This window comes from Suillus discolor, assembly GCF_016758755.1.
Source record: "Suillus discolor strain FC423 chromosome Unknown F5147scaffold_28, whole genome shotgun sequence".
Taxonomy (NCBI): Eukaryota; Fungi; Basidiomycota; class Agaricomycetes; order Boletales; family Suillaceae; genus Suillus; species Suillus discolor.
In genome coordinates this window covers 472,641-495,624 of record NW_024541275.1, presented here as the reverse complement: position 1 = coordinate 495,624, position 22,984 = coordinate 472,641, and the positions used below count along the sequence as shown (strand labels likewise).

The 22,984-nt window shown below is 42.2% G+C and overlaps 9 protein-coding genes across 9 annotated transcripts; 5 read left to right on the top strand and 4 right to left on the bottom strand.

Moving 5' to 3' along the window:
• Positions 1–313: 313 nt before the first annotated feature.
• F5147DRAFT_652983 (uncharacterized protein) lies at positions 314–1,027 on the bottom strand (the record flags this gene model as incomplete). The annotated part of the gene is made up of 2 exons (XM_041433735.1): positions 314–370; positions 440–1,027. The coding sequence occupies 2 exons, from the start codon at positions 1,025–1,027 to the stop codon at positions 314–316; spliced, it is 645 nt and encodes a 214-aa protein (XP_041292786.1).
• Positions 1,028–1,721: 694 nt separating this feature from the next.
• F5147DRAFT_773849 (uncharacterized protein) lies at positions 1,722–2,513 on the bottom strand (the record flags this gene model as incomplete). Its single annotated transcript, XM_041441529.1, has 1 exon — positions 1,722–2,513. One exon carries the CDS (start codon positions 2,511–2,513, stop codon positions 1,722–1,724), a length of 792 nt encoding a protein of 263 aa, XP_041292785.1.
• A 742-nt stretch (positions 2,514–3,255) lies between these two features.
• Positions 3,256–5,413, bottom strand: F5147DRAFT_773848 (uncharacterized protein; the record flags this gene model as incomplete). The annotated part of the gene is made up of 6 exons (XM_041441528.1): positions 3,256–4,073; positions 4,129–4,266; positions 4,325–4,414; positions 4,497–4,632; positions 4,970–5,295; positions 5,350–5,413. 6 exons carry the CDS (start codon positions 5,411–5,413, stop codon positions 3,256–3,258), a joined length of 1,572 nt encoding a protein of 523 aa, XP_041292784.1.
• Positions 5,414–6,802: 1,389 nt separating this feature from the next.
• Positions 6,803–7,843, top strand: F5147DRAFT_652980 (uncharacterized protein; the record flags this gene model as incomplete). The annotated part of the gene is made up of 7 exons (XM_041433734.1): positions 6,803–6,923; positions 7,002–7,071; positions 7,126–7,246; positions 7,417–7,433; positions 7,456–7,493; positions 7,557–7,699; positions 7,745–7,843. 7 exons carry the CDS (start codon positions 6,803–6,805, stop codon positions 7,841–7,843), a joined length of 609 nt encoding a protein of 202 aa, XP_041292783.1.
• A 947-nt stretch (positions 7,844–8,790) lies between these two features.
• Positions 8,791–9,594, top strand: F5147DRAFT_773847 (uncharacterized protein; the record flags this gene model as incomplete). Its single annotated transcript, XM_041441527.1, has 3 exons — positions 8,791–8,926; positions 8,978–9,198; positions 9,250–9,594. The coding sequence occupies 3 exons, from the start codon at positions 8,791–8,793 to the stop codon at positions 9,592–9,594; spliced, it is 702 nt and encodes a 233-aa protein (XP_041292782.1).
• Positions 9,595–10,722: 1,128 nt separating this feature from the next.
• Positions 10,723–12,029, top strand: F5147DRAFT_652979 (uncharacterized protein; the record flags this gene model as incomplete). The annotated part of the gene is made up of 6 exons (XM_041433733.1): positions 10,723–10,774; positions 10,811–10,833; positions 10,899–11,366; positions 11,422–11,667; positions 11,720–11,773; positions 11,865–12,029. The coding sequence occupies 6 exons, from the start codon at positions 10,723–10,725 to the stop codon at positions 12,027–12,029; spliced, it is 1,008 nt and encodes a 335-aa protein (XP_041292781.1).
• A 608-nt stretch (positions 12,030–12,637) lies between these two features.
• F5147DRAFT_773845 (uncharacterized protein) lies at positions 12,638–13,353 on the bottom strand (the record flags this gene model as incomplete). Its single annotated transcript, XM_041441526.1, has 2 exons — positions 12,638–13,178; positions 13,226–13,353. The coding sequence occupies 2 exons, from the start codon at positions 13,351–13,353 to the stop codon at positions 12,638–12,640; spliced, it is 669 nt and encodes a 222-aa protein (XP_041292780.1).
• Positions 13,354–14,424: 1,071 nt separating this feature from the next.
• Positions 14,425–17,577, top strand: F5147DRAFT_773844 (uncharacterized protein; the record flags this gene model as incomplete). Its single annotated transcript, XM_041441525.1, has 10 exons — positions 14,425–14,508; positions 15,043–15,400; positions 15,596–15,621; positions 15,682–15,924; positions 15,974–16,168; positions 16,230–16,400; positions 16,453–16,889; positions 16,935–17,151; positions 17,201–17,497; positions 17,542–17,577. 10 exons carry the CDS (start codon positions 14,425–14,427, stop codon positions 17,575–17,577), a joined length of 2,064 nt encoding a protein of 687 aa, XP_041292779.1.
• A 1,110-nt stretch (positions 17,578–18,687) lies between these two features.
• Positions 18,688–20,265, top strand: F5147DRAFT_773843 (uncharacterized protein; the record flags this gene model as incomplete). The annotated part of the gene is made up of 5 exons (XM_041441524.1): positions 18,688–19,068; positions 19,128–19,279; positions 19,335–19,676; positions 19,730–19,947; positions 19,997–20,265. 5 exons carry the CDS (start codon positions 18,688–18,690, stop codon positions 20,263–20,265), a joined length of 1,362 nt encoding a protein of 453 aa, XP_041292778.1.
• Positions 20,266–22,984: the final 2,719 nt, after the last annotated feature.

Sequence of the window (22,984 nt, the reverse complement as noted above, 5' to 3'; positions counted from 1 at the left end):
CCATATTGCTTTGGGAACTGGCTGAGGAGAAGACCAAATTACATGAGCCCAATCACAGTCAGTCCATCTGATCCATTTGATGTTGCAACATTGACTAACATAACTATACAGATTAGCATCACTGCTTCACACAGACCAACCTAATAAACGGATTGAGGGACATTATGAACATAAATAGGATCCCCAAACATCATTTGGAATGTGAGGAGGTTCGGTATTTAATGGTTGGTCGGAACAATAGTGTTCCATCAGGTTATGTCGTCAATAGGTTCGGTGGACACACAAATGCAGAGGACAAAACTAATAAAAAAATTCATTCGCAGGCAGGAAACCGATAATGATACTTGCTAGATCGCAAATATTCCTTAGCCTACATAGGAATCATCGCCCAAGTCACTCAATCAACAAATAAATTACGAATGAAGCGTATATCACTGACCTTGATGTCTATATTGTCCAGTATTATTCTTGCTGCATGTCCACTGACCCTATACTCGTCCCTGACACCATATGTCTTGTCCTTGCAACCATCCAGAAGCTTTGAAATTTCACAACATTCAGCCATATATGATGGAGAGAGCTTGTAGGCATCGCTGTCTGAAGCAAAGTTACCTTGGTTGCTGTTCGTCCTGATCGACTCATAGTATAGGTTGTAAGTGCTCCTGAATGTGATGTGGGTCTGCTGGGATCTCTCCTGCTGCATTTCGGCCTGCAATGCCCCATATCTTGGGAGTGTGTTGTGATAATGTATCTCCCCTCTCTTGTATCCTCCTGCACCAAATGATGCTTCCAATGCATCTAATCTCCATACTCCTACAACTGGAATATTGGTAGAGTGCAGTGTGAATGAGATCCCCACATCTACAAGCAGCTCTCCATGCTTCCGGTCCATCATATACGTCCAATCAAGGTCAGATAAATTGCGACACAATGCCTCCTCTGGTCCTGAAAATCGCCCCCTCTGGCCATCCTTTGTGAGTAGCTTTATTCCCTTGCCCTCGAGGATGAAGAAGAATGATCCAAACATGCTGAGTTCACCCTCTCCATCATATATATAATCTTCCATGCATCCTTGAACGTCCCTGAAGTCATCATCTGACAGAGAAATGGCCTTTGGAGATCCCCATCGACCCTTTCCTCCATTTGGACCTCATGCCTTGTATCATGCCTCCTCCAATGTGTGCTTTATGTAAGGTACCCAGCTGACATTTGTGGAATTTCCTATGGATGGAAGCAGAACTCTATCCCAGAAAATGTCCAAGACATCTTTGGGCATCAGCGTGATTCTTCAACCATTCACTGGATTTTTATGGATCATCCTTGGAAATGCGATATAAAGATTGAGTGTCGAGGAAGCAGATGATATGCGCCCAATACAGGTGTAAGGAATTGCAGACATCAGAAATCTCTTGGACAACCATTCTGTTCTCCCACCAGGTGCCCTCGCATCTTCTTCTGATTGAGGAATGAGGATGTTGACATATGTGTGATTGTGCTTGAATATGCCAGGTTTTGTTTGGAATGGCGGAGTGAGATATATCCCAACAGACCCCTTGCATCAGAACACTTTTGTGGTCCAAATTATGCTGTCTATATCCACCAATATCTCTATATCATGTTCTGAAAATTGTACTGCATCCTGTTCGAGGTCGACATACAGGGCAGGACCATGATCATCATGAAGGCTTGTGCGGCCACAGACAAAGGAGTTGTGTCCGAACCTACAGTGGTGGATCGTGTTGCGCAGAGTCAATGAGTTCAGAGGCAGACATGATTTCCACGTCTGTGATCTCCATGTCCTGGCCTCCTACTTGAGCTGACCCTTGCCTGGCAAGGCTATATGCACCTGTGACGTGATCTGGAACCTGATTTGCAGAATCATAGGAGTTGGTTGTACCGATAGGCATGACGTGGTCCATAGTGACTATAGGATCGCATTGATAGAATATGTGGAATGAACCTGGGGTGATGCGGTACCCATGATCAACCCAGTCTACCCAAGCTGTGGAGATCTTCAATCCTCCAGCTTGAACTGTCATCGTCTGAGAGATATCCCTTGAAGTTGACAACATCTCAATCATAGGTCCATCTTCATAGTCGTCAAATTTGCGGTCATCCTGAAGCCTCCTCCTCCCAGTGTATGCCACTAAGGGGCGTGGAGCAATCGGACGTGGAAATCGCCTGTTGCTTACCAGATTCCAATTTCTCACCTCCCTATGAGTTGCAAAGGCAGACTTGGATTGTTGTGATTTACCATTGACATCAGGTGGAATCTCTGGCTCGAGTTGAAGGTGCGTCCCAATAGAACGAGGTAATATAGCTTTGCGATCCCGAGATCCAGTCAGTTGGCTATTTGCTTGTAAAAGGTTTGCGAGGGTTTTCTTTCTCCCAGGTGGTAAGGCCATTCCTAGTGGATCTTCATCATCATTGCACTCATCTTCCACACCATTATCATCCACTGTGCCTCCATCCCCATCCTCACCGGAGTTTGATTGCTGTTCTCCATTCAGCATGATTATGGAATGTTGACACATTTGGCAGGTCGCACTGAGAACAGTCAGTAGGGGAGCTCAAAGTTGAATGCCCAATGCCCAAGCCCAATGCCCAACCTTGTGACCAAAAAAGAGTATACCTAGAATAAATAGAAGTAAATACAAAGTAAACCCTAACTGAACCCTAACATTACATCATCACCCCGCACGGCAGCGAGCTCCTATTGTTCCGCTTCTTTGCCTCAGACTTGTACAAACCATGGCTGTAGTGTATTGATCACCTTCAGTGACGATGATGCTTATCGATAAGATTTGCTTATTCATAGTGTTTACTTTGTATTTACTTCCAGCTTCATCTGGCTCAGTAAGAGTCGGAGGCACGACCTGTTTGTGTTGGGCTGGTCCGAGCATTAGCTCAGGGAGGGACGCAAGCAGGTGGAGCCGCTGGGTGGGCTGGAAACCTGCTTACAAATTTGGTTGTGCTCTAACTCTTGTGCAGCGCAATCAAGATAGTGTTTTATTCTAACAATTACAATAATATTATTGGAATATGAAGCAGTAACAGTTCAAAGTATTAAGAGGGAGTGCTAGGTGGGAGCAAGGAATGGGATAACGAGCAAGAGATTGAAGGATGCATAGCTCAATGTCGTAGGTAGGTCGAAAAATGAATGGAGGAAGAGGTGTCGGAAAACTCCGCAGGCTACATCTCGGCACCTGTACAATTTATTCTAGGTATACTCTTTTTTGGTCACGAGGTTGGGTGTTAGGCGTTGGGCTTGGGTGTTGGGCGTTCAACTTTGAGCTCCCCTAGTCTCCGCAAAAGCTGCAGGCATTTGGCCTGGTGCCTTCCGTTCTGGATGTCGTTGATGAGATCTTCATCTGGCAACTCCTCCTCTCTCCAATCATCTTGTGAGCTATCCAGAAGCATGAGATAGTCGCTGCAGCTGAGCTTGACATGACCAGCAATTATGCGCAACAAATGGCCGCATTGGACTTCAAACACTGGTAAGTGGCCACCCTCGTTGATTCCTGAAGCGAGACATTGCTCAAGGACAGAGCATGCAATTGGTCCACAGTCCAGTCCATTCTGCACCCAATCCTTTGTGATGACAGAGACGTCAGAAACGTCTCCTAGACTCCATTCGTGAAGGTCTCCAATCCTCGTCCAATATTCCGGTCCACCCCAATCTTCCCAGTCATGTGGATCCACTCCATCAACATTCATGGCATCTTCGGATATATGGCAACCCAGTATGCGAGCTCTCTGTCTCTGATAGTCAAATATGACCACAAAGAAATGTTGAGAATGATGCACTATGAATCCAACAGGGACCATTGGACATCTTCCTTCACGAGGCAGGAAATAATTCCTCTTGAAGAGCTCCTTTTCTTCAGCTGTTATGGGGTTCATCCTTGCTGTATATATGTTGACATATCTCATGCATGATGTATCATGCACCTCATACCACATGTGGGCCAAATAGAAATTAGCCACTGTGGCGTCGAGCCATTGGTCTAACTCAAGGGTACTCCAGTTGTTCCAGACAGACGTCCAAAACAATGGTTGGGCCATCATACGAGCTGGGGTTGGGAAGAATTAGTTTTTCCTGTTATATCAATATTGTGCTAATCTCACAGGTGATTTCTTCAACTGTCAGTTCAGCTATTGCATGTGTTTTAACCTCAACTGATGGTGACCGTACTGTAGCTAATAGCGATGGAGAGGGCCTGTATTCATCATCCACAACTCTTCCTGTAGATTGTGCCAAACTCCCTAATCAAAAGCATTAATACCTTGTCAAGGTAGCAGATGGAGGATAATTGATACTTACAGGACCTCATGCATTGGATGTTTTCATTGTTTTCATTGTCCAATTCAAGGAAAATCGAGGATGATTCATTATTCATGTCATGTGTGGACTCTGTAAATTCAATTTAAATGACATTTGCCTTTTACAAGGATTACAACATCACTGACTGGTTACTCTGGCATGCCTAACTCACTTTTTGGACGCCCTCGATGTCGCTTAGTAGAAGATAAATGTTTTTCTAATGCACCCTTCTCAATGGATAGGACATCATAATTGGCATCGACAAATTCTTCTCCCATGACATGTTCATCAATTGTGATTTTATCTGTCTGTGTAATATGTCAATATCACCCACACAGTTCACAAGATATGTCTTTGCCTGTTTATTGTCATGAACTGGGTTGCTGGTAGCCCGGATAAGGTACCCTAAATGAACGTTCTGCATATCCTGTACTGGTGATATTTTGTCCACAGGGAAAGTTTTCCTAACTTTGTTTCCTTTTTCAATGGTCATTTTTTGCATGTAGAAGTTAAGTGTAGTGACTTACATTGTGTTTTTGCTTTTTTTGCTGGTCGTCCATGTGGACACCAAGGGTGATTTTCCTTTGAATGATCCTTCAATTGATTGATGCCCTTATGATATATTCCTGTCAACATTTCAATTACCTCTTCATCTCCATTTAATCCATCATCCTTGATATGATTTGCAGCCCATGAAACCTCTGGGTTCCAATCCAATATACCAGATGTCAAGATCTCCTGCAGGATATCATTTTCATCCCACTCTTCATCCTGAAGGATTCCCCCCTGCTCTTGATCATCACATATTATAGTTGTGAATCCTGGATTAGTTCCTTCAATATTTAGTAAATGAGGCTTTTCTTTGAAATGTCCTGGTATTGGGCTGGCTGTGGCACGAATGAGATGTTTATTTTTCTTCTTGATATTCTGAGCTGATTGACTTGTTGGAAAGTGTATACTTGGCTTGCTACCTATATAACAGGATCAATTGAACGGATAAATATTGATTGAGCACATGCACTCACAATGCTGAACAACTCGGTTCTTTGGCCTACCTCTCTTCGGCTTGTGCCTTGCAACCTCATCCATCCTCTAATTCACATTTTGGCAGTTTTCTATTGCTGCAGAAAATGTTGCAGGTGTATTATTCGTATTTGATACATCCTTCGAAGAACTCCCAGTTGTGTTCCCATGAGTGTCCAAGATTCTTGAACCTTTTGGGTCCCAATCCAGGATCTTCAACTCAAATATTTGCTGCAGAATGTCGACTGAATCTTCTTCATCCATCAGACGCTGTGAACCTCTGTATGAGTGATGTATCGCACCCTGGAAACCATCCCGATATTTATATCACATTGTATTCAAAAATGCAGCACACCATTAACTCTATGGAACAATGTTCCAGGTGATCTCTCATTCAATGTGGAATCCCCATGCAGCCACTGTACCTTTACTGCAATATTATATTATTTACATTTTTCGGTTCTATTAAGGTTTCGCTTTCATTGAATGTTAAATGGAGATTTTATAAAATAGGGTCCAATGTACTCAATGGAATAGTCTGATACATTTGTGTATGCTGTAAGGACAGCCCCCTTGTCTCGCCACAAATCTTTCATGATCCGTCTGAATATGAGCTTGTCCTTAATAATAATAGGTCCATAGTTGATATGGGGCAATTATTGATGTGATTGCATGGTCTGTAGCAAGTTGTACATTATTATTTTTGATCTCTGGAGCTGGTGAATGATTTGGAAGCAAGGGAACTATTTTATTACCTGTAAAATATATTATAAACTGTGCATTTAAGTGGGGATATAACACATGCACTTACGATGCTGCCTGTCCACGTTCTGCTTTACAAAATACATTCTCAATGGAAGCATTTGGTGATCGCTTCCTCTGTGCAAAATCCTGATTTATTTGATTACTGACCCTGTACTAGCACTGCCTCAAAAAACTTCCACTATCTCAAGGTTTTGGTTTAGTAGAATAGAAAGCAGAGATTTTAAACCGTGGTCTCAATGAAACACATGGATGGTCATTTAATCCATACATATACACACAATACTCATTCACCTACTGAACCTCTCATCTAATGGCCTCTGTATTTTTATTGTATTAAGCTTTCAGTTCATTTCACTAAGAACTCAATGAAGCATGTGGTCAGTCGCTTGATCCATATACATAAAATCCCCATTAACATGCTGATCCCCTATAATAGCCTCTGTATGCTCACTATATTAAAGTTTCGGTTCAATAGGGTGTTAAATCGACATTTAATGAACTATAGTCAGATCTCATCCATTACATGATGTAACACGTCCTATCATGCCGTAAGGACCACCCTTGTGTCTCCCTATGATTTTTCATTGATCTATTTGGGAGATCTGGACATATTGGTATGGGATATGTAATAACTGTATGGTACATTTTTTTTCAAATGCTCGACGTTGTTCCTGTTCCACCATAATCATCATGTCTCACAGACCATTGATTACCAGCTGTGCATATCAGATGGATGGAAGACGAAATTTGACTCCGATGCGCAATAATCACCCTAAGCTTCACAAATTGAGGAAATGCACCTCTTTGGAATGTATGTTTAATCGGGCAATGGGTCATCATTCAATCGCTCATTGAAACTGACACTCACTCGAATTTATTTTCATTTAAGGGGTATACAACGACCAGGAAGAATCTGATGATGTCAATGATGGCCGATTGGTAATTAGAGTGGGGGAGGAGTATGCATCATTTGTCTTCCCATTGTTTGTCTGATGCTCATATATTTCATGCAGTGTTGCAATCTTTCCATCAGATGAACATGCAGTTCCCATGCAAGATGAGAGTCTTCCAACGATGTCATATTGGTATGGCAAAGTGGTTCAGATCTACCTGAAGAGTGGTCGTCAAATACAGGTGAGGTACATTTTCAATTCTACCATACCTCATTGACCCAAATACTCCATGGCAGGATGTATGGCTTGAGATATGATGGTATTATAGGAGGATTGACTTAGAAGATGAGGACGTTGAGTACGCACGTGCATTCAGATTAGCTGAAATAATTTTGATCGATTTTCCATTAGTCTTGTCGCATGCATAGGTGAATACGAGCTTGTTCTCAGTGATCATGTTTCAGTTATCGATATGCATTGTGTGGAAGGTATATGCACCGTTATTTTCAAATTGTTTATCAATTGCATTAACATTCATAAATTATCTGTAGCCCATGCGACCATCTTGTCCTATAATGAAGGAGATATTGAGCAACCACAGATACCATCGAAGACACTGTATAATCGGTGGACGATTCACATAAATTTCTCAAAGACCAGAAATATTGTTTACATAGACGGAGTGAACATCACAGTAAGTCCATATCTCAGCCCTAGGGTGCGCTTATGCTGATCATAGGATGAAGAACTCTCAGTTATCCACGAAGTGCGGATGCGATCAATGCGAACCTGCATTCTCCTCGCCAATGACCCTGCAGTGATTTTGCAGGAAGTGTAAGCAATGGTTCAACGAAAAATGCATTCAAGCTCTTGGGCATCAGATGAACAAAAACGTTAAGGCAGGCCTGCCATATATGTATCAAGATGTCAATTTTGACCTGCAGTTCCTGTCACTCTTAACCTCGCCAATTCGACGAGGGGCATCATGCGGAGTGGTTGGAAATGCATGGATCTTGACACAGGCTGAGGGGCTGATGGAGGAGGCCAGGGCCCTTGGATGCTTACCTGATGGATGGCATGCCACCATGCAGCTAGATGAGCTGCCAATGGCTGATTCAATGATTCAACGATTTTACTGCTTGACTTGCATGACCGTGGTGATCTAGCCTTTTGCCAGGACATTTATTCCGATTTTTTGGCTCATTTCATTCATTCTGTGTCTCCCCATTCAAGCAGATCAAGATCTTAATTTGTCATTACTTGTTAATAGTTCCTGAAACCTTATATTGGAATCCATGACGACACACAATGTCAGTCATGTTAATTATAACATGGCATGTTAATTATATGTAATCTCGGTTCCGATTGCAACGCAAGCACATATATGTAAGTCCGTTGGTCTAGGCAAATCATTAACATAATTCCCCCATGAATCCATCCTGTCACTTCTTTGAATGGAGCCTAAATGACGCATAGAAGCTATTAAAAGCCAAAGGAACCATCCAGGATGTCGATGGAGAGTGCTCATTTAAGCTTTCTAGACAGCCACACAAATCATGCCTAATAGCTCCTCGTTATCACTTACCATTGTATGCACTCAACAAGAGGTTTGGCCTTTACAGGAAGGTAGTGGAATATCTGTAGGACACATCCTATGTGGCAGCTGCTCACCTTCGAAAGACCTATCTTTCTGTCATAAAATATTTGCATGACATACAAATTTCATTTCTGGAGGATGCTGCGGGATCTCCAGATCCACTACACGGTGACTTTAGATCTGCAGCAATGGACTATTATCTCTGGTTGGATCACACTGCAGATGGACTCGATGATGATTGTCGCCAAGCTTTGCAAAAAGCTCATGGAGTTACCTTTGAAGGCCTGAAGAATGGCCAGTGTCCAGACATACTGGTTTTTGTGTGTGATATATTGTTTTATGAGTCTTTTTTATCTCACTCGGCATAATATCCAGTGGATTGGATAGCCTATCACAAGGAAAAATGCAAGGAGCATGATTTCTGTGGGGCATTACAGGGATCCAGAGGAGGAGAAGATATTCAGCATCTACTCAATGTGATTGATGATTCCTTCAACACACCCGAAGGCCCTATCAGCACCCCATCAGTGATTAATTCACCTGCTCCAGACAATTCATCAACTCAGAATGTGTCTGTAGCTGATGACATCAATATGGTATGTGCTTCCCACATCGCAACATATATATTGATATCAGCCTACACATAGTCAAATCCATTCCCAATGTTCCCACTTCCATTTGATATCGAATGTTGCACGATTTCCCTGAATAATCTTGGGGATGATGCTCAAGAAATCCTTGTAGGTTGCTTGGGCAAATGGCTGCCCAGTCATGTTGCGATGCGATTCCGAGAAATACAAGGGCTTGATCATGATGAACCATTGGAAAACCTTGTGTCCAATGGAATACTCCTCACAGCACGAAGTACTGATGAATTTCTAGAGATATTTGGGATGGCAGAGATGATTGCCACATGCCAGGAATTATTGGTGGAATGTGGTGCCATGGCAAGATTCTTCACTGTTGCTGGGCACGCGCTCTATACGTTGTAGCACTCGAGCTCGCGCTGAGCATGTATTCAGCTATTTTCCGATGCATGTCAAATGCCCATTGCACATGAATCACTTCCCAATGTTATCCGACTCTTATCCGCTCAATCCGACACTAACCCACTCAATCCAATGTTTGTCCGCTAAACCTGACGCTAATCCGACGGACCCGACGTTTCCCACACATCGGACCCGATATTTTCCCGTGCATTTGTCCTCCCTATGTCTTGTCCTGTCGTATCTATCCCCACTAGGTGCGCAGTTATTCATTTTCACGTCGCTAACATTGTAGAACACGTTATTACATGTCCGCAGTACATCGTGTCTTATTACATAGGACATCGGACCCGAAAATCAGCACTACTACTTTCGCCTATAGCACTCCGACATTCTACATAGATACTATATATTCCGCATACCTCCTACCTATTTACTTTACCTTTCTACCTCCAAGTAGGAGGAGGTCATCCGATATTCGTAGTTCTTAGTTGGATTCCGCAATATCATCCTTTCTTTATCCAAAACATCTGACAGTAACCCACCATTCGCTATCCCCGACATTTGCTACATTCCCGACGCTAACCCGACGCAAACCCGACGAAACCCACTAACCCGAAACCCGAAAACATCGGACCCGATGTTTTGTTGACATTGGACTTGTAATTATACCTTCGGACTTGGTTTCCTGCACTTCGGACTATCTTCCTTTTGTTATAACTGATTATTCTAATACCATACAGCAAACCCCTCAGGTCGAATGCACTTGTCTTGCAAGTATAGCAGATTAGGCTGTGCACGACCACAACATTTTTTATATTGCTGGCTACTTACTTTGTGTAGTGCTCAGCAATTGTTGTATCTCTACAACGTCCTGCAAGGGCAAAGACTGTGTTGTTCAATATGGACAGTCTCTTGGGATTTGGAAGCAAATCACTGATGCTGTTGAGCGGGATATTGATAGGCATCATGCGGCACATATTATGGTGGCGGTGGGTATTCAATGCGACTTTATAGTAGAAATTCCCACCCTCGCCTCGCAGCCATGCAATGCTGGATCATGGAGTACAAACAAACATTTATCTCCAAAATGATCTCACCATTTACAACTCAAACTATGTGGCACAGGTCACTATGAACAATCCCTCGTACATTTATGATTCGCCTTCGTCAGCCCCTGCGCGTGGTATGTGCGATCATCCAATTTTACCCCATCCTGAAGAATACGCAAATGACGAATATATGGTATGTCTGTCAGTTAATCATCATGGAACATGTAAATAACAAATGGAACTTATTCATCATTGAAGGGTCATGATGATTATGACTTGACACCAGAATTTCACGGCCATTATTCCGGTGATGAATTCCATATATCAGCCATTCTTATAGAACCTTCAAGCACTTCAGAGAACCATGTATCTCATATTTCCAGTGATATGGATGTCTCCAGCCTGCTACACGTCGCCAATCCTTCCGACGATCATGATGAACACATTGATCTTGACCGGGTGCAGAAAGCCAGTGATCCCCCTCTATCGCCTCCCTTAAAATCCAGATTACGTGATGATAAGCAAGCTCAGCTCACAAATTCACTTGCTGGATCGTATCAGCACCAAGGGTTGTCCAAGCCTGGTCGACCAATCGTTTTTGCTGCCAAGAGGCCCACAATAAAGGGAAAGGCTACTCCCACGTCCCAAAAATCAACATTCAACCATTATACAATTGAAGACCTCCTTGCCAAGTCTCAGACAGGGAAGCATCCTGTTGTGTCATCGGTAGGTGTGTACTACAATGTATTCATACATCAATTTTACTGAAATGATAAATTAGATTGAGTCATTTCTTATGGACCCTAAAAGATTTGATTTCCTACAATCTACTATGGAATCGGATCATGAGTCCTGGCTAGCCATTGCTCTACACGTCGCATCTCTGCTTCACAGCGAATCCATGCCCCATACCATGAGAAAAATGGTGATGTCATTTATGTCGATTGAATTATGGATCGAGGACATTGCCACTCAGTGCAATCAGGTTCTTCCGAATCATTCCGGCAACTTAGTCCTACCCCCAGTGGTAATGAAAAATTATCTTCAGCATTTTGCTGTCATGCTTACCGGATGATCAGGCTCATTATGTGATTGTTGAACTGTCAAGCCGTGCATTATTGAACGAAGATTCAGTGCGTTTTGTACTAAACCAACTTTGGGTGAAGTCGTTCTTCACTGGTGTACCATTCTTCTGGACTGATTATTATATTTTTTTTCAATCAGAATAACAACAAAAGCAAGTCCATTATATCTGTGATCCACTATCTCCTATGTGTGACTCATCCAGATGACAAGGACCCATATGCCCCTGCCCTTCGAATCCTATCATCAGTTATGACAGAACATTCGAGCGCTCCTCCAGGTTATGGAAATAAATGTAAAAAGTGATAGTCAATATAAGTAATGCACAGATAGCTTTATGGAACATTTATTTCTATCAACATATTCGTGGACACGCTGGACGCATTGCATACAACGAAATCAATGAATATTCTAACACAGTCACTAATTATGTCTCATGTTATTAGTGTACGATTTGTAAGAACGCAGAAATTGTACTGGACATATACATATAACCAGTAAACACGTAAAACGAGAGAACATAATTTATGATGCGAGGCTATGCAAAAGACCCAAGATGAGTGCTTTGGGAATGCTAAAACGTGTAATTCAATCTTCTGCAAATAATTACACGATAGAGTGACCAAGATGATGTTGAATCTTGGTCACTCTATCGTAATTCTTTGCAGAATTTTCTCTTTGCACAAGATTAAATTACACGTATTAGCATTCTGAAAGCACACATCTTTGGTCTTTTGCATAGCCACATATCATAAAATATGTTCTCTCTTTCTACGTAGTTATTCATGATATATTGGTGAGAGGATTCCGTTCAATCTCAATGCGGTGTATTCTAGAGAATCTCAGTGGTGATGGATTGAAACAGCATTTGTGACATTCCTACATTACATGTATGTAAATGTTGGATGAAATATTCATTGTATGACACCTATCTCGTGTCTCTGTGCCGACGTGAGTGGCCACTGGTACCATACATGTCCATAATTTTGAGAGCGTGCTGCGTGAACCCATGATGGACATGTGATACCCTTTTGCATCATTTTGCATTGCAGGCACATATACTTCAGCTTCATCTCTACCCAACGTTGTCCAAAGAATTGTTTTCCGTGCACATGAAAAATCATGTTGTATGCTGGTGCTTGACACTGCACGTTCCAACACCGGTAGATATCCAGGCCCCATGGACAGCCATCCTTGAGATTAGAGTATGCCAATACCCTTGCATCCACAATGTGGTTCCGCTCACCATTTGGACCATTAGTGATAGTCGCAAATGAGATGTACATGGGAGATTGGTTCAGGGCATATCTGTCCTCTCCAAAGGACTCTTCCATCGCATCCCAGATGTGCATGTCGAACACATAGACATTTTCGATGAAGCGATTCAATGCAGGGACGACTATGGAATCTATAGTTGATACGCCCGCAAATGTGAGGACAAAGTCAAACACGTCTCTATATATCAATCTAGATGACTTGCATGTAATTAAAATTTCACTCACCGCTCTATGAAGCGGTTCAATAGATTGGCGCTTTCGCTCAACCTCCCAGTTGAGCCACAACATATGACCAAACCGCGAACGCATGGTCCTGCTCCAGACTTGCTGTTGATGGCTGAGATAGCCTTCATTGATAGCTTCAAATTCTTGTCTCCGATGTAGCTTGTCAGGAGCTGTATACACGAACATTAAATTCAATAAATGCTTCTCATTTGTTGAATGACTGCTGACCTCGTGAATTGGGACTGCCACTGGATTCTGCGCGTTCCCAGACACAACTAGATTTCCCGTGGCGGTATCCTAATGACTGTTGATGAAGATCAACATGTTCCCTTCATACTTCAGCTTGGCAAGCCACTCAAAATGCGGGGTCATGGCACTTGGGCGGTTGTTTCCAGCTTTGATTGCTCATGATGCAATTTTAATCTTATTAATCAGAATTTTAACAAATGATGCACCAAGAGTCATACATATCACATACCCTGGTTGGATATAGACTGAAATGCTCCAAAAGCGATGCCTTCACGATGTTTGATGCATACGAGCTGCCGAATCCACTCCAGGATAAGAATATTGCGAGCAAAGGGAAATAATTGTGATGCAAGAAGTCCTGTCTTACAGAGTATCCTTGCACATGGTACTTGTTATCATAGTTATAAGTATATTTATGGTTGAAACAGTAGTGCTACTTACCATGATTGGCATGCCAGCTGCACGATGACATCGAGGGCGAAGGAATGTACCCTCCTCGACTTTGACTTCTCCGGTTAATTTATCTGGGGATGCATTGATACATCCGTGATCTCCTTGACCCTTACTGATGCACACAGGGATCTTGCACTCTGCATTAGTGCACCTCCAGATAAACGATCTGATGTCGTGACAATAGATGCAACACTGTGCCAGATGTCGATATGATTGATTTATATATGTTGAGTTTAGAAGTACATATGAGTTTTGGATCCTTGACCTCATCAGTTGCTTTCTGGCCTGACCTTGTCAATGGTTGGGCATCATCCACAATCATTGAATTATCATTGGCCTCGAGGATCGGTGTTAATCGGACATATGTTGCCGTGAGGGAATCGGACTTAGGGCTAGTACATTTTGCAGTTGATCCTGCCTGTTGTCTGGCCTGTGGTTGTTGTCTTGTTCTACGCGGACACCCTGATGGTTGTACTGCCGTTGTCTGTGCAGTTGTGATGGCAGAGGCATTTACTGCTACAGGCGCCGGATTTGGCGCTCTAAAAAACCTTCCATTCAACATTTTTGCAGCAGCGGAGATGGTATGTGGGTGGCTTCAGACAATGACAAACCTTGTTTCCCACATGTGAGAATGTTAAAAATGATTATATTAGTCATGGTTGGATCATCATTAATAATTCAACAGCCGCCATATAATGTATGTAGAGATATTATGGCCAGTCACATAATCACTATCATGATTATCCAGCCGTGTTGACTGTTAATCGGATGATTCTTCTGGTAGTTTCGGATGGCAGTTCAAAATAAGGTATAACTTCCCACGTTCCCCAATCTTAGTGAGCCACTCGAAAACAAACTGAATCTTGTATACCAGTTTACAAGTAACATCATCCTCGCTATTTACTCTGAATCATCATCAATGGAATACCTGACATTAGCTCCAATCGTGCTGGACATCAGGGAGATAAGTCCAGTTTTCATGGATGTTGTGTTGAACCATCATGTGTCCTTGCAATCGAGGACAGTAAGACTAGATTATCAGTGACAAATGGGTTGTCATTTGTATGCTCTATGCTTCACATAGTCTGATGTTGACTTAATGTTTCTCTGAATAGGTCGAGGTTCCCAAATCTTGCGTCAATTCACTCACACTCGTTGTTCATCAAATGAACTTATACCAGTCTACTGCAAAATCCTTGCAGGAACTTCCAAAATCACCTACCGTCGATGATGAATTTCAATTCTTTGTCTCCATGACTTCATACCTGGCATCATTGATTACTGCCTTTGAACGAGAGCTATCCGGGGCTGGTAACACTACGAAGTGGAGGTCCGTGCATCTAGACTTTCACATTGCCCTTGTGTTGCAGGGCAATGCATTTATGCAGGAGCAACAGGCAATAGCCTTGAAGACAATGAAGCGCAGTTGGAACCACTTCAGGGAGAAGAAACCCTACAAAAAGGTACAGGATAGTAAGTGTTTTATGTACTATCTTATGCGCAACTTTCGATGATATCATACGTCCATAATATTAGTCACTGGCATGGCACTACACAAACACTTTTGCCTCAATGGCGACAATTTATGTGGTGGCCCATTTGAGCACACTTGCGAGCAGTCTGAATTGGTCGCTGGCGTCATTGAGGCCACTCTCCAATCCTAACCAGAGGTAGAAATTAAACAGGAGAAGATGGTATGCACTCACAGTCCAAATCACAATTTTTCCATCAAAATCACACGAAGACCCCCACAGACTGCCACTGGAGGATCAGCATCAAAGGTATCCAGAGGACAGAAGGTCAAGGCGACCGCGCCATCAGTTAGAAATTCGCAAGTATTACCCGAAAGCATGATCGTCGACATTGAGGACACATCCAATAAATGCATCCCCGCTGTTGAGTCGAAGAAGGCTGTCAAGGATACGGTCAGAAAGTCCACATCTCAGAGAGGTGCAAGCAGTCTGGCTAGACCTTTGGTATTGGGTTCCGATGACGAGGTATGTTATGAAGTATCCATACGTTCACATCCCTAATGATCAAATACAGGAAAGCCACAGCGAACAAGTCGCCAATCTGTTTGAAAGCAAGGAAGCCGCCAAAAAGACAACCAAAGCAAAGAAAGCGTTCCAGAAGGGCAAGTGTGCGACGCTCAAGGAGAAACAAAAAGAAACATCTTCTACGATTGAATCAGAGGATGAGGGGCATACAATGTCTCGCAAATCTCCTGATGTTAAAGCAAATGTAATATTCTGCAGCATAAAATTCTCCATGTGTAAAGCAAGGACTGATTAATTATTTCAAGGCGAACCAAGAAGTCACTAATGCCGTCAAGCAGAGAGGAGCTGGGCGTATTATACAGTCGGAAGATGAGGAGGAAGATCCACTGACTACTGTCACTGGGAACAAATCTGCAAGCACACCAGCATTATTCCCTAACATTATTGAGTTTAATGATGAGGAAGAACAGTTCCAGGTATCTATGTGATCGACTTTCATATATGTTACTGACAGTTCACAATTTTTAGCCAGAAGATGTATCTGATATTGACATGTCGCACGATAGCCCTGACGAGCTAGATGATACGATCCTTCCTTCTGGGTTGGAGAACTGGGAGACCTGGAACAGGGTCACATTTGAGAGTGGAAACTCACAAGTCTTTCTGAAGCTGGGTACTTGGATGCTGCTTCGATTTCGTCAGTTGGCGATGTTGCCAGTAGATGCAGATGTGAATGGCCTAGTTATTCCACAGAGTTCACATGGCATGACCTTCAACAGTGAAAACGACTTTTATGAGGCTCTTGGCATAGAGTGTTTGTATTCCACTGTGGCTCACATAGATACCCGCCCTCGTTACATGAGACATCTCCTGCATATTCTTGGAAGGTCGGTTGTTTCAGTGGACAGCAGGTTCAGTCAAACCAATGAGTTGTCTGTCAGCTCGCTGCCGGCAGTGACTCTTAGGTACGTCTCACATATTTTGCTTGATGTCACTGACATCATGATTAGCATGATGTTGGATGCAAATCTGCCATGGATATCTCTCGCAAACAAAATACACGATGAATCACCTGTAGATGATGCTGAGGAGCAGGGAAAAGTAATCAATGCTATGGAAGATATGGCCATCGACAGTGATGGTGTTCCATTGGATGATCTAACACAAGATATATCCAGGACTGAAGTCAAACGCAAGCGGACATCGTCTCATGCATCTCCACCAAAGGTAACTAGTCCTGGATTAATTTTACACACTGCCAATTCACACATACCAGAAGGAAGGTGGTCATGGACCATCCAAGCGTCTGAAGGCAGCTGTTTCCGTACGATCCATGTCGACTCCTCCTGTCATAACATCGACCATCTTAGTCCCATCGACCATCTTAGTTCCAGCGATGCCAGATCCTCAGGGTGCACACAGTCCCATTGAGAACAATGGTAACTCGAATCTACATGATGAAGATGTAGATGCTGTGGGAGATGATGAATTATATCCATCTCCTCCTGATCCCCCATTTGTCGCGGATTCAAGTGGTGCTATTGAATTGTTGTCAACCACCGCAGATGCCAATGTGAGTAAATTTCTCTCTTGTCGATTCATCTCACAATTGTGTAGTGTTACGCTGACCGTCGGTCGGCGTGTGCGAACTAGGATAGGTCTTCTCAGCGACGACTCGAGTGAGTCTACTGAAGCTGAGGGTGGTTCTCGGCTTGACGGAACGTCAAGGGTTCCTCCGGTGATCTCGGTAAGACGGCGCTCGTCGAGATACAGGGCTAGCGGATACGGCTAAGAAGCGGGGAGCGACTTAGAAGTGCGGTCTTAGGCAGCTGAGCTGGGAGGCTTAGCTGAACAAGTTCTGGGATGAACCTAGTAGATTAAAGTAAAGTCTAAGTACAATAATCTGTCTACTTATATGTGCTACATGTAAGTATTCTAGCTCAGTCTGTAATCTATAGTATATCTAGGATCTATGATAACAAGACATGAGGTCAGATAAGGTACATGAGGCTTAACCTCTGATCAAGCATGCAGTGCCAAGTGCGACTGCGCATAAGTACATGAGGCGCCAAGGGCACTCCGGATCTTCATGAGGCTTCATGAGGCGGCAACAATCAACATGTGCCGATCTAGGGTGACCATGAGGCGTACAGCCTCCATGGATCAGGTACAAGGCCGTCGAGGCCAGGGGCGGGGTCACAGTGCCAGGGGTGGTGTTGCAGCGGTCCAGACCACTGTCTTTCTAAGTGCAGGCAGCGTGCCGCCGCGTGGGGAGTCTAGTAGAGCGGGGGCTGGCATAGGCAGAGCTGGGGCTCCAGTAGGTGTTACGGATGCCTGTAACATGTAGCACTGGCTGGAAAAGATTGTCGCTCCATTGTCTTAACAATATCATTCCATGATCCTCAACTCAGTCGTGATGCGTATTACCAGATGTGTTTACAATACAATGATATGCTTAGGGATGTTATCTGTTAGCATGTAAATCATCTCCATGTATGACAATGTTGCAACAAATGCTTTGTAAAATACCCTACATGCTTAGAGGTATTTCCCTGCAGTCATGTGATGTAAGCTCAGAATAACCCTCCTTTTCGTCCTTCTGGTATGACCTTGGGAGCGCCTTCACGAATATTTATTGTGACTGTGACTGATTTAACATTCGAACATGCATTGAGTGAATACTCATATAATATTACTAAATCGGGTAAACCACATTACTATTGTTCGTCCTGTAGACATCTTGATCTATAACACATCTCTGTGATGTCTTCTGAAACTGTCGACCTAATATGTGGCCTATTGGGAATGCAAGTTCTGAAGGAAAGCAAGACCTTGAAATGGAAGAATAATCATATCACAATTCTTCCTACACTTTCTACTGATGAGAACGTGAATGCTTGCGACTCTGTTGACATTCCGATCATCAGGTTTATGGCCCAGTTTCCACCCTCACTATCATCTTCAAAGAATGTTTTGCACTTGAAGGCATATGCGCTCGCGGAAGAAGATATCTTGGATGTCGTTGGGAACGCGCTCAGGTCCAACATCCCCATTGTTATCAGTGGCGTGGCATATGATGGATTGGATGGTGACCCATCAGTGGAATACCTAGACAAATATTTCGCCATTTCTCCAAATCGTCCTGTTTGTATTCATGGCAAGTCTTTCATTCACATTTGATATTGTTGTCAATATTGATTAAGCATTTAGATGTTATAATGCAATCCATAGATCATGTGAACCCCACAATAAATGGCACGATTGAGTCGTTCTTCGACTCTATGACAGACCCAACAAGCATTCAATGCATCCTTGACATTCCACTTGCACAAACCTCACTTCCATGGGCTCTCCAGTAAGTTCATCAATTTGCTATCCTAATTTAAATTGTACTTCTGACCATAATCAAGGAACATCGACCATGGTATTGTCCATGGTTGGAATCAAAGCGTTCATACCGTTCCAATCTCATCGAATGTTCATCCTCACAATTTTACTGTGAGGGGATGGGGAATGGCGCACCAAGCTGGATTTCTCATGTACCCCCATCATGACGTGGAAGGTACATTGACCTGGGTTAGGATGGAAGTTGGCGTAAAGTTTTGGGTATTATTCTGGCTGAAGGATCAACACGATGATTGGAGTCACATTCAAAACATCGCAACACAACTCATTAACTTTGTGGAGAACAAAGCCTGGTTGAAGAAACACTGCAACACTGGGTTAATAACACTTCGTCCTGGGGATATGCTGTAGGTCCATATCATCATGTTCCATAGTTATTTCTGACGAAAACCACTTTCAGTATACAGCCACCTGGCACGATGCATGCGGTTTACACTCCAGTGGCCTCCTTTGCTACAGGAGGCCACTTCTATCACTATTTGTGCATGCATCTCACCGAGCTCGCCAGATACATCGACGTCAAAGTAGGCGACTCGATGACAAACCAAGCTCTCGACCATGCATTAGAGACTCTTCGTCACATGGTGATCGCAATACCTTATTTGTCGTCAACAATATGTACGTCATTATTTGTTACATCAATAATCGAAACTGACGGAAGATTTAGCTTTATCCAAGCGGCCATTACTCAGTCTATGCATGATGGCTACCAGTTCCAAGCATTATCACGCAAAGGGGAGTAATCACAGGTCTGTGTGTGATAGGGAGACAGCAAAGCCAAGCATGGACATCTCAGATGTCATTCTTGAGTTTTTAGGAACATCTCAATGGGTTTCAGCAAGTCATATACTCTACCAGGGTAATCAGTTTACAGCCAGAGATCTTGTAGACAGGAAGGAGCTTGACCGTGCCCTGACACAATCTCTAGAGTTGTAAAATCTTTGGGGAGGAAAGTGGATAAGGGTTGCTGTGTATGGATAATTTGTACTTGTACTCGAGCTATTTTCATTACCAAGATCGCAGAAATGTTTTCATTTGACACACAATCACTATTTTATTATCTCTGCATTTTTGTATCATACAGGTTGTACAATGGCAGGAATTCTTGCTGGTTCTCTGTTTTTATATTGGATGGTAGGCAATTACACAATGGGATCAACAAGGTTGAAATGTGCATTTTATACACTCTATGGCTATATATTATATATATCTCAACACATTTTCATATTGTTTTGGGTGTCTCATTTGATAGAATATATCACTGGGATTCCATTGCACAAACTGTTAAGGAAATTGGTGGTCAGGAACATGAGTTATGATCATTTTACTGTTGACTGACTGATTCAACTGAATCACCATATTAGGACAGTATAAATCCATCAAAAGACATCAAATATCTAATAAATATACTGGTATATACTATAGTGATTGGGATATATGAGTTTGCACTTATTTCTAATATTGTCATATTATACATACTGGTCCAGGAGGAGAGGGTCAGCTATCATCTGACAAAAAATTGCTAGAGCTTCAATACTTGGTGTATCATCTTTAGTAACCTTTAAAATAGTGGGGAGAAGCTTTCCTGGATGATAGGTCATGTCTAGTATGTCTGACTTAAGATGGGCCTCTACCTACTATAGGCACCAAGTCTATCATGTGACAAAAAATTGCTAAAGTTTCAAAACTTGGTCTATCATCTTCAGTGACCTTTAAAATGGTAGGGAGAAGCTTAGTTGGATGATAGATGAGTCATGCTCATTTTAGTAACTCAATTGAAACATGTAGCATTCTTCACAAACAGCTATATATGCCCTATAGTATTATGAACACATGATTTTCAGGTCTAGAGGAGAAGGAGTGGGGGCTACAACCTTACAAAAAATTGCTAATATCCCAAAATTTGGTCCATTGAATTCTATGACCTTACAAATGATGGGCAGAAGCTTTGTTTGATGGTTCATGCTGTGAGAGACTAATAATAAGACAAAATGATCAACTACCATACTTACCAAGTCTAATACTTTATATAATTTTTTTGGAAGTTCAAAACTTGATGCATTATCTTCTATGACCTTGAGAATAGTGGAAAGCAGTTGATTTAGATCATGGGGGATGTTGATGATTACTAGTGGGAGTTGAGCCATTACTAGCATATTCATCATATCTAGTGTCTCATAAAAAATTCTTGGCAGTTTATAACTTGGTGCATCATGTTCTATAACATTAAGAATGGTGGGAAGCAGTTGATTTAGATCATGGGGGTGTTGGTAATTACTGGTAGTAGTTGACCCCTCACTAGGACATCCACTATATCTAGTGTCTCATAAAAAATTCCTAGAAGTTCAAAACTTAGTACATCATCTTCTGTGACCTTTAAAATGGTAGGAAGTAGTTGTCTCAGATAATTGGTCATCTTTGTGCTCACTATCTACAAGCCATCCCCTACTATCATATCTATCATATCTAGTGTTTCATAAAAAATTCCTAGAAGTTTAAAACTTGGTGCATCATCTTCTGTGATTTCAAAAATGGTGAAACAGTTCATTTAGATAATAGGTGATGTTGGTGATTACTGGTGGGAGTTGACCCCTTACTAGCATATCCACCATATCTGGTGTATCACAAAAAATTCCTAGAAGTTCAAAGCTTGGTGCATCATCTTCTGTGACCTTGAGAATAGTAGGAAGCAGTTGATTTAGATCATGAGGGATGTTGGTAATTACTGGTGGTAGTTAACTCTTCACTAGCGTATCTACCATATCTAGTGTTCCATAAAAAATTCCTAGAAGTTCAAAACTTGGTCCATCACCTTCTGTGACCTTGAAAATAGTGGGAGGCAGTCAATTTGAAAGATTGGTAATGTTGGTAATTACTTGTGGTAGTTGACCTTTGACTAGCATATCCACCATATCTGATGTCTCATACAAAATTCCTAGAAGTTAAAAACTTAGTACATCATCTTCTGTGACCTCAAAAATAGTAGAAAGCAGTTGATTTAGATGATAGGTGATGTTGGTGATTACTGGTGGGAGTTGACCCCTTACTAGCATATCTACCATATCCATTGTCTCATAAAAAAATTCCTAGAAGTTCAAACCTTGGTACATCATCTTCTGTGACTTTGCAAATGGTGAGAAGCAATTGTTTTAGATGATTGCTTATGTTGGTGATTACTGGTGGGAGTTGACCCCTTACTAGCATATCTACCATATCTGACTGATATCTCATAAAAAATTCCTAGAAGTTCAAAACTTGGTGCCTCATCCCATGTGACCTTAAAAATAATAGAAAGCAGCTTATTGGAAGATTGGTGATTTTGATGATTACTACTCTAAGTTGACTACCTACTACCATATCTACCATATCTAGTCTATCATGGTACATTCTTGAAAGTTCATAACTTGGTGCATCATCTTTCCTAATTCTGAAATTGGTTAGAAGTAGTTTATTTTGATGATTATTGATGTTGATGATCAATGGCTATGCTTGATCTCTTAGTACCACACCTACTGAGTCCAGCACCCTATCAAAAATTCCTAGCAGTTTATGACTTGGTCCATTATTCTATGTCACCTTGAAAATAGTAAAAAATAGTGGAAAATAGTGGATTTGAATGATTAGTGATGTTGGTAATCACTAGTCATAGTTCACC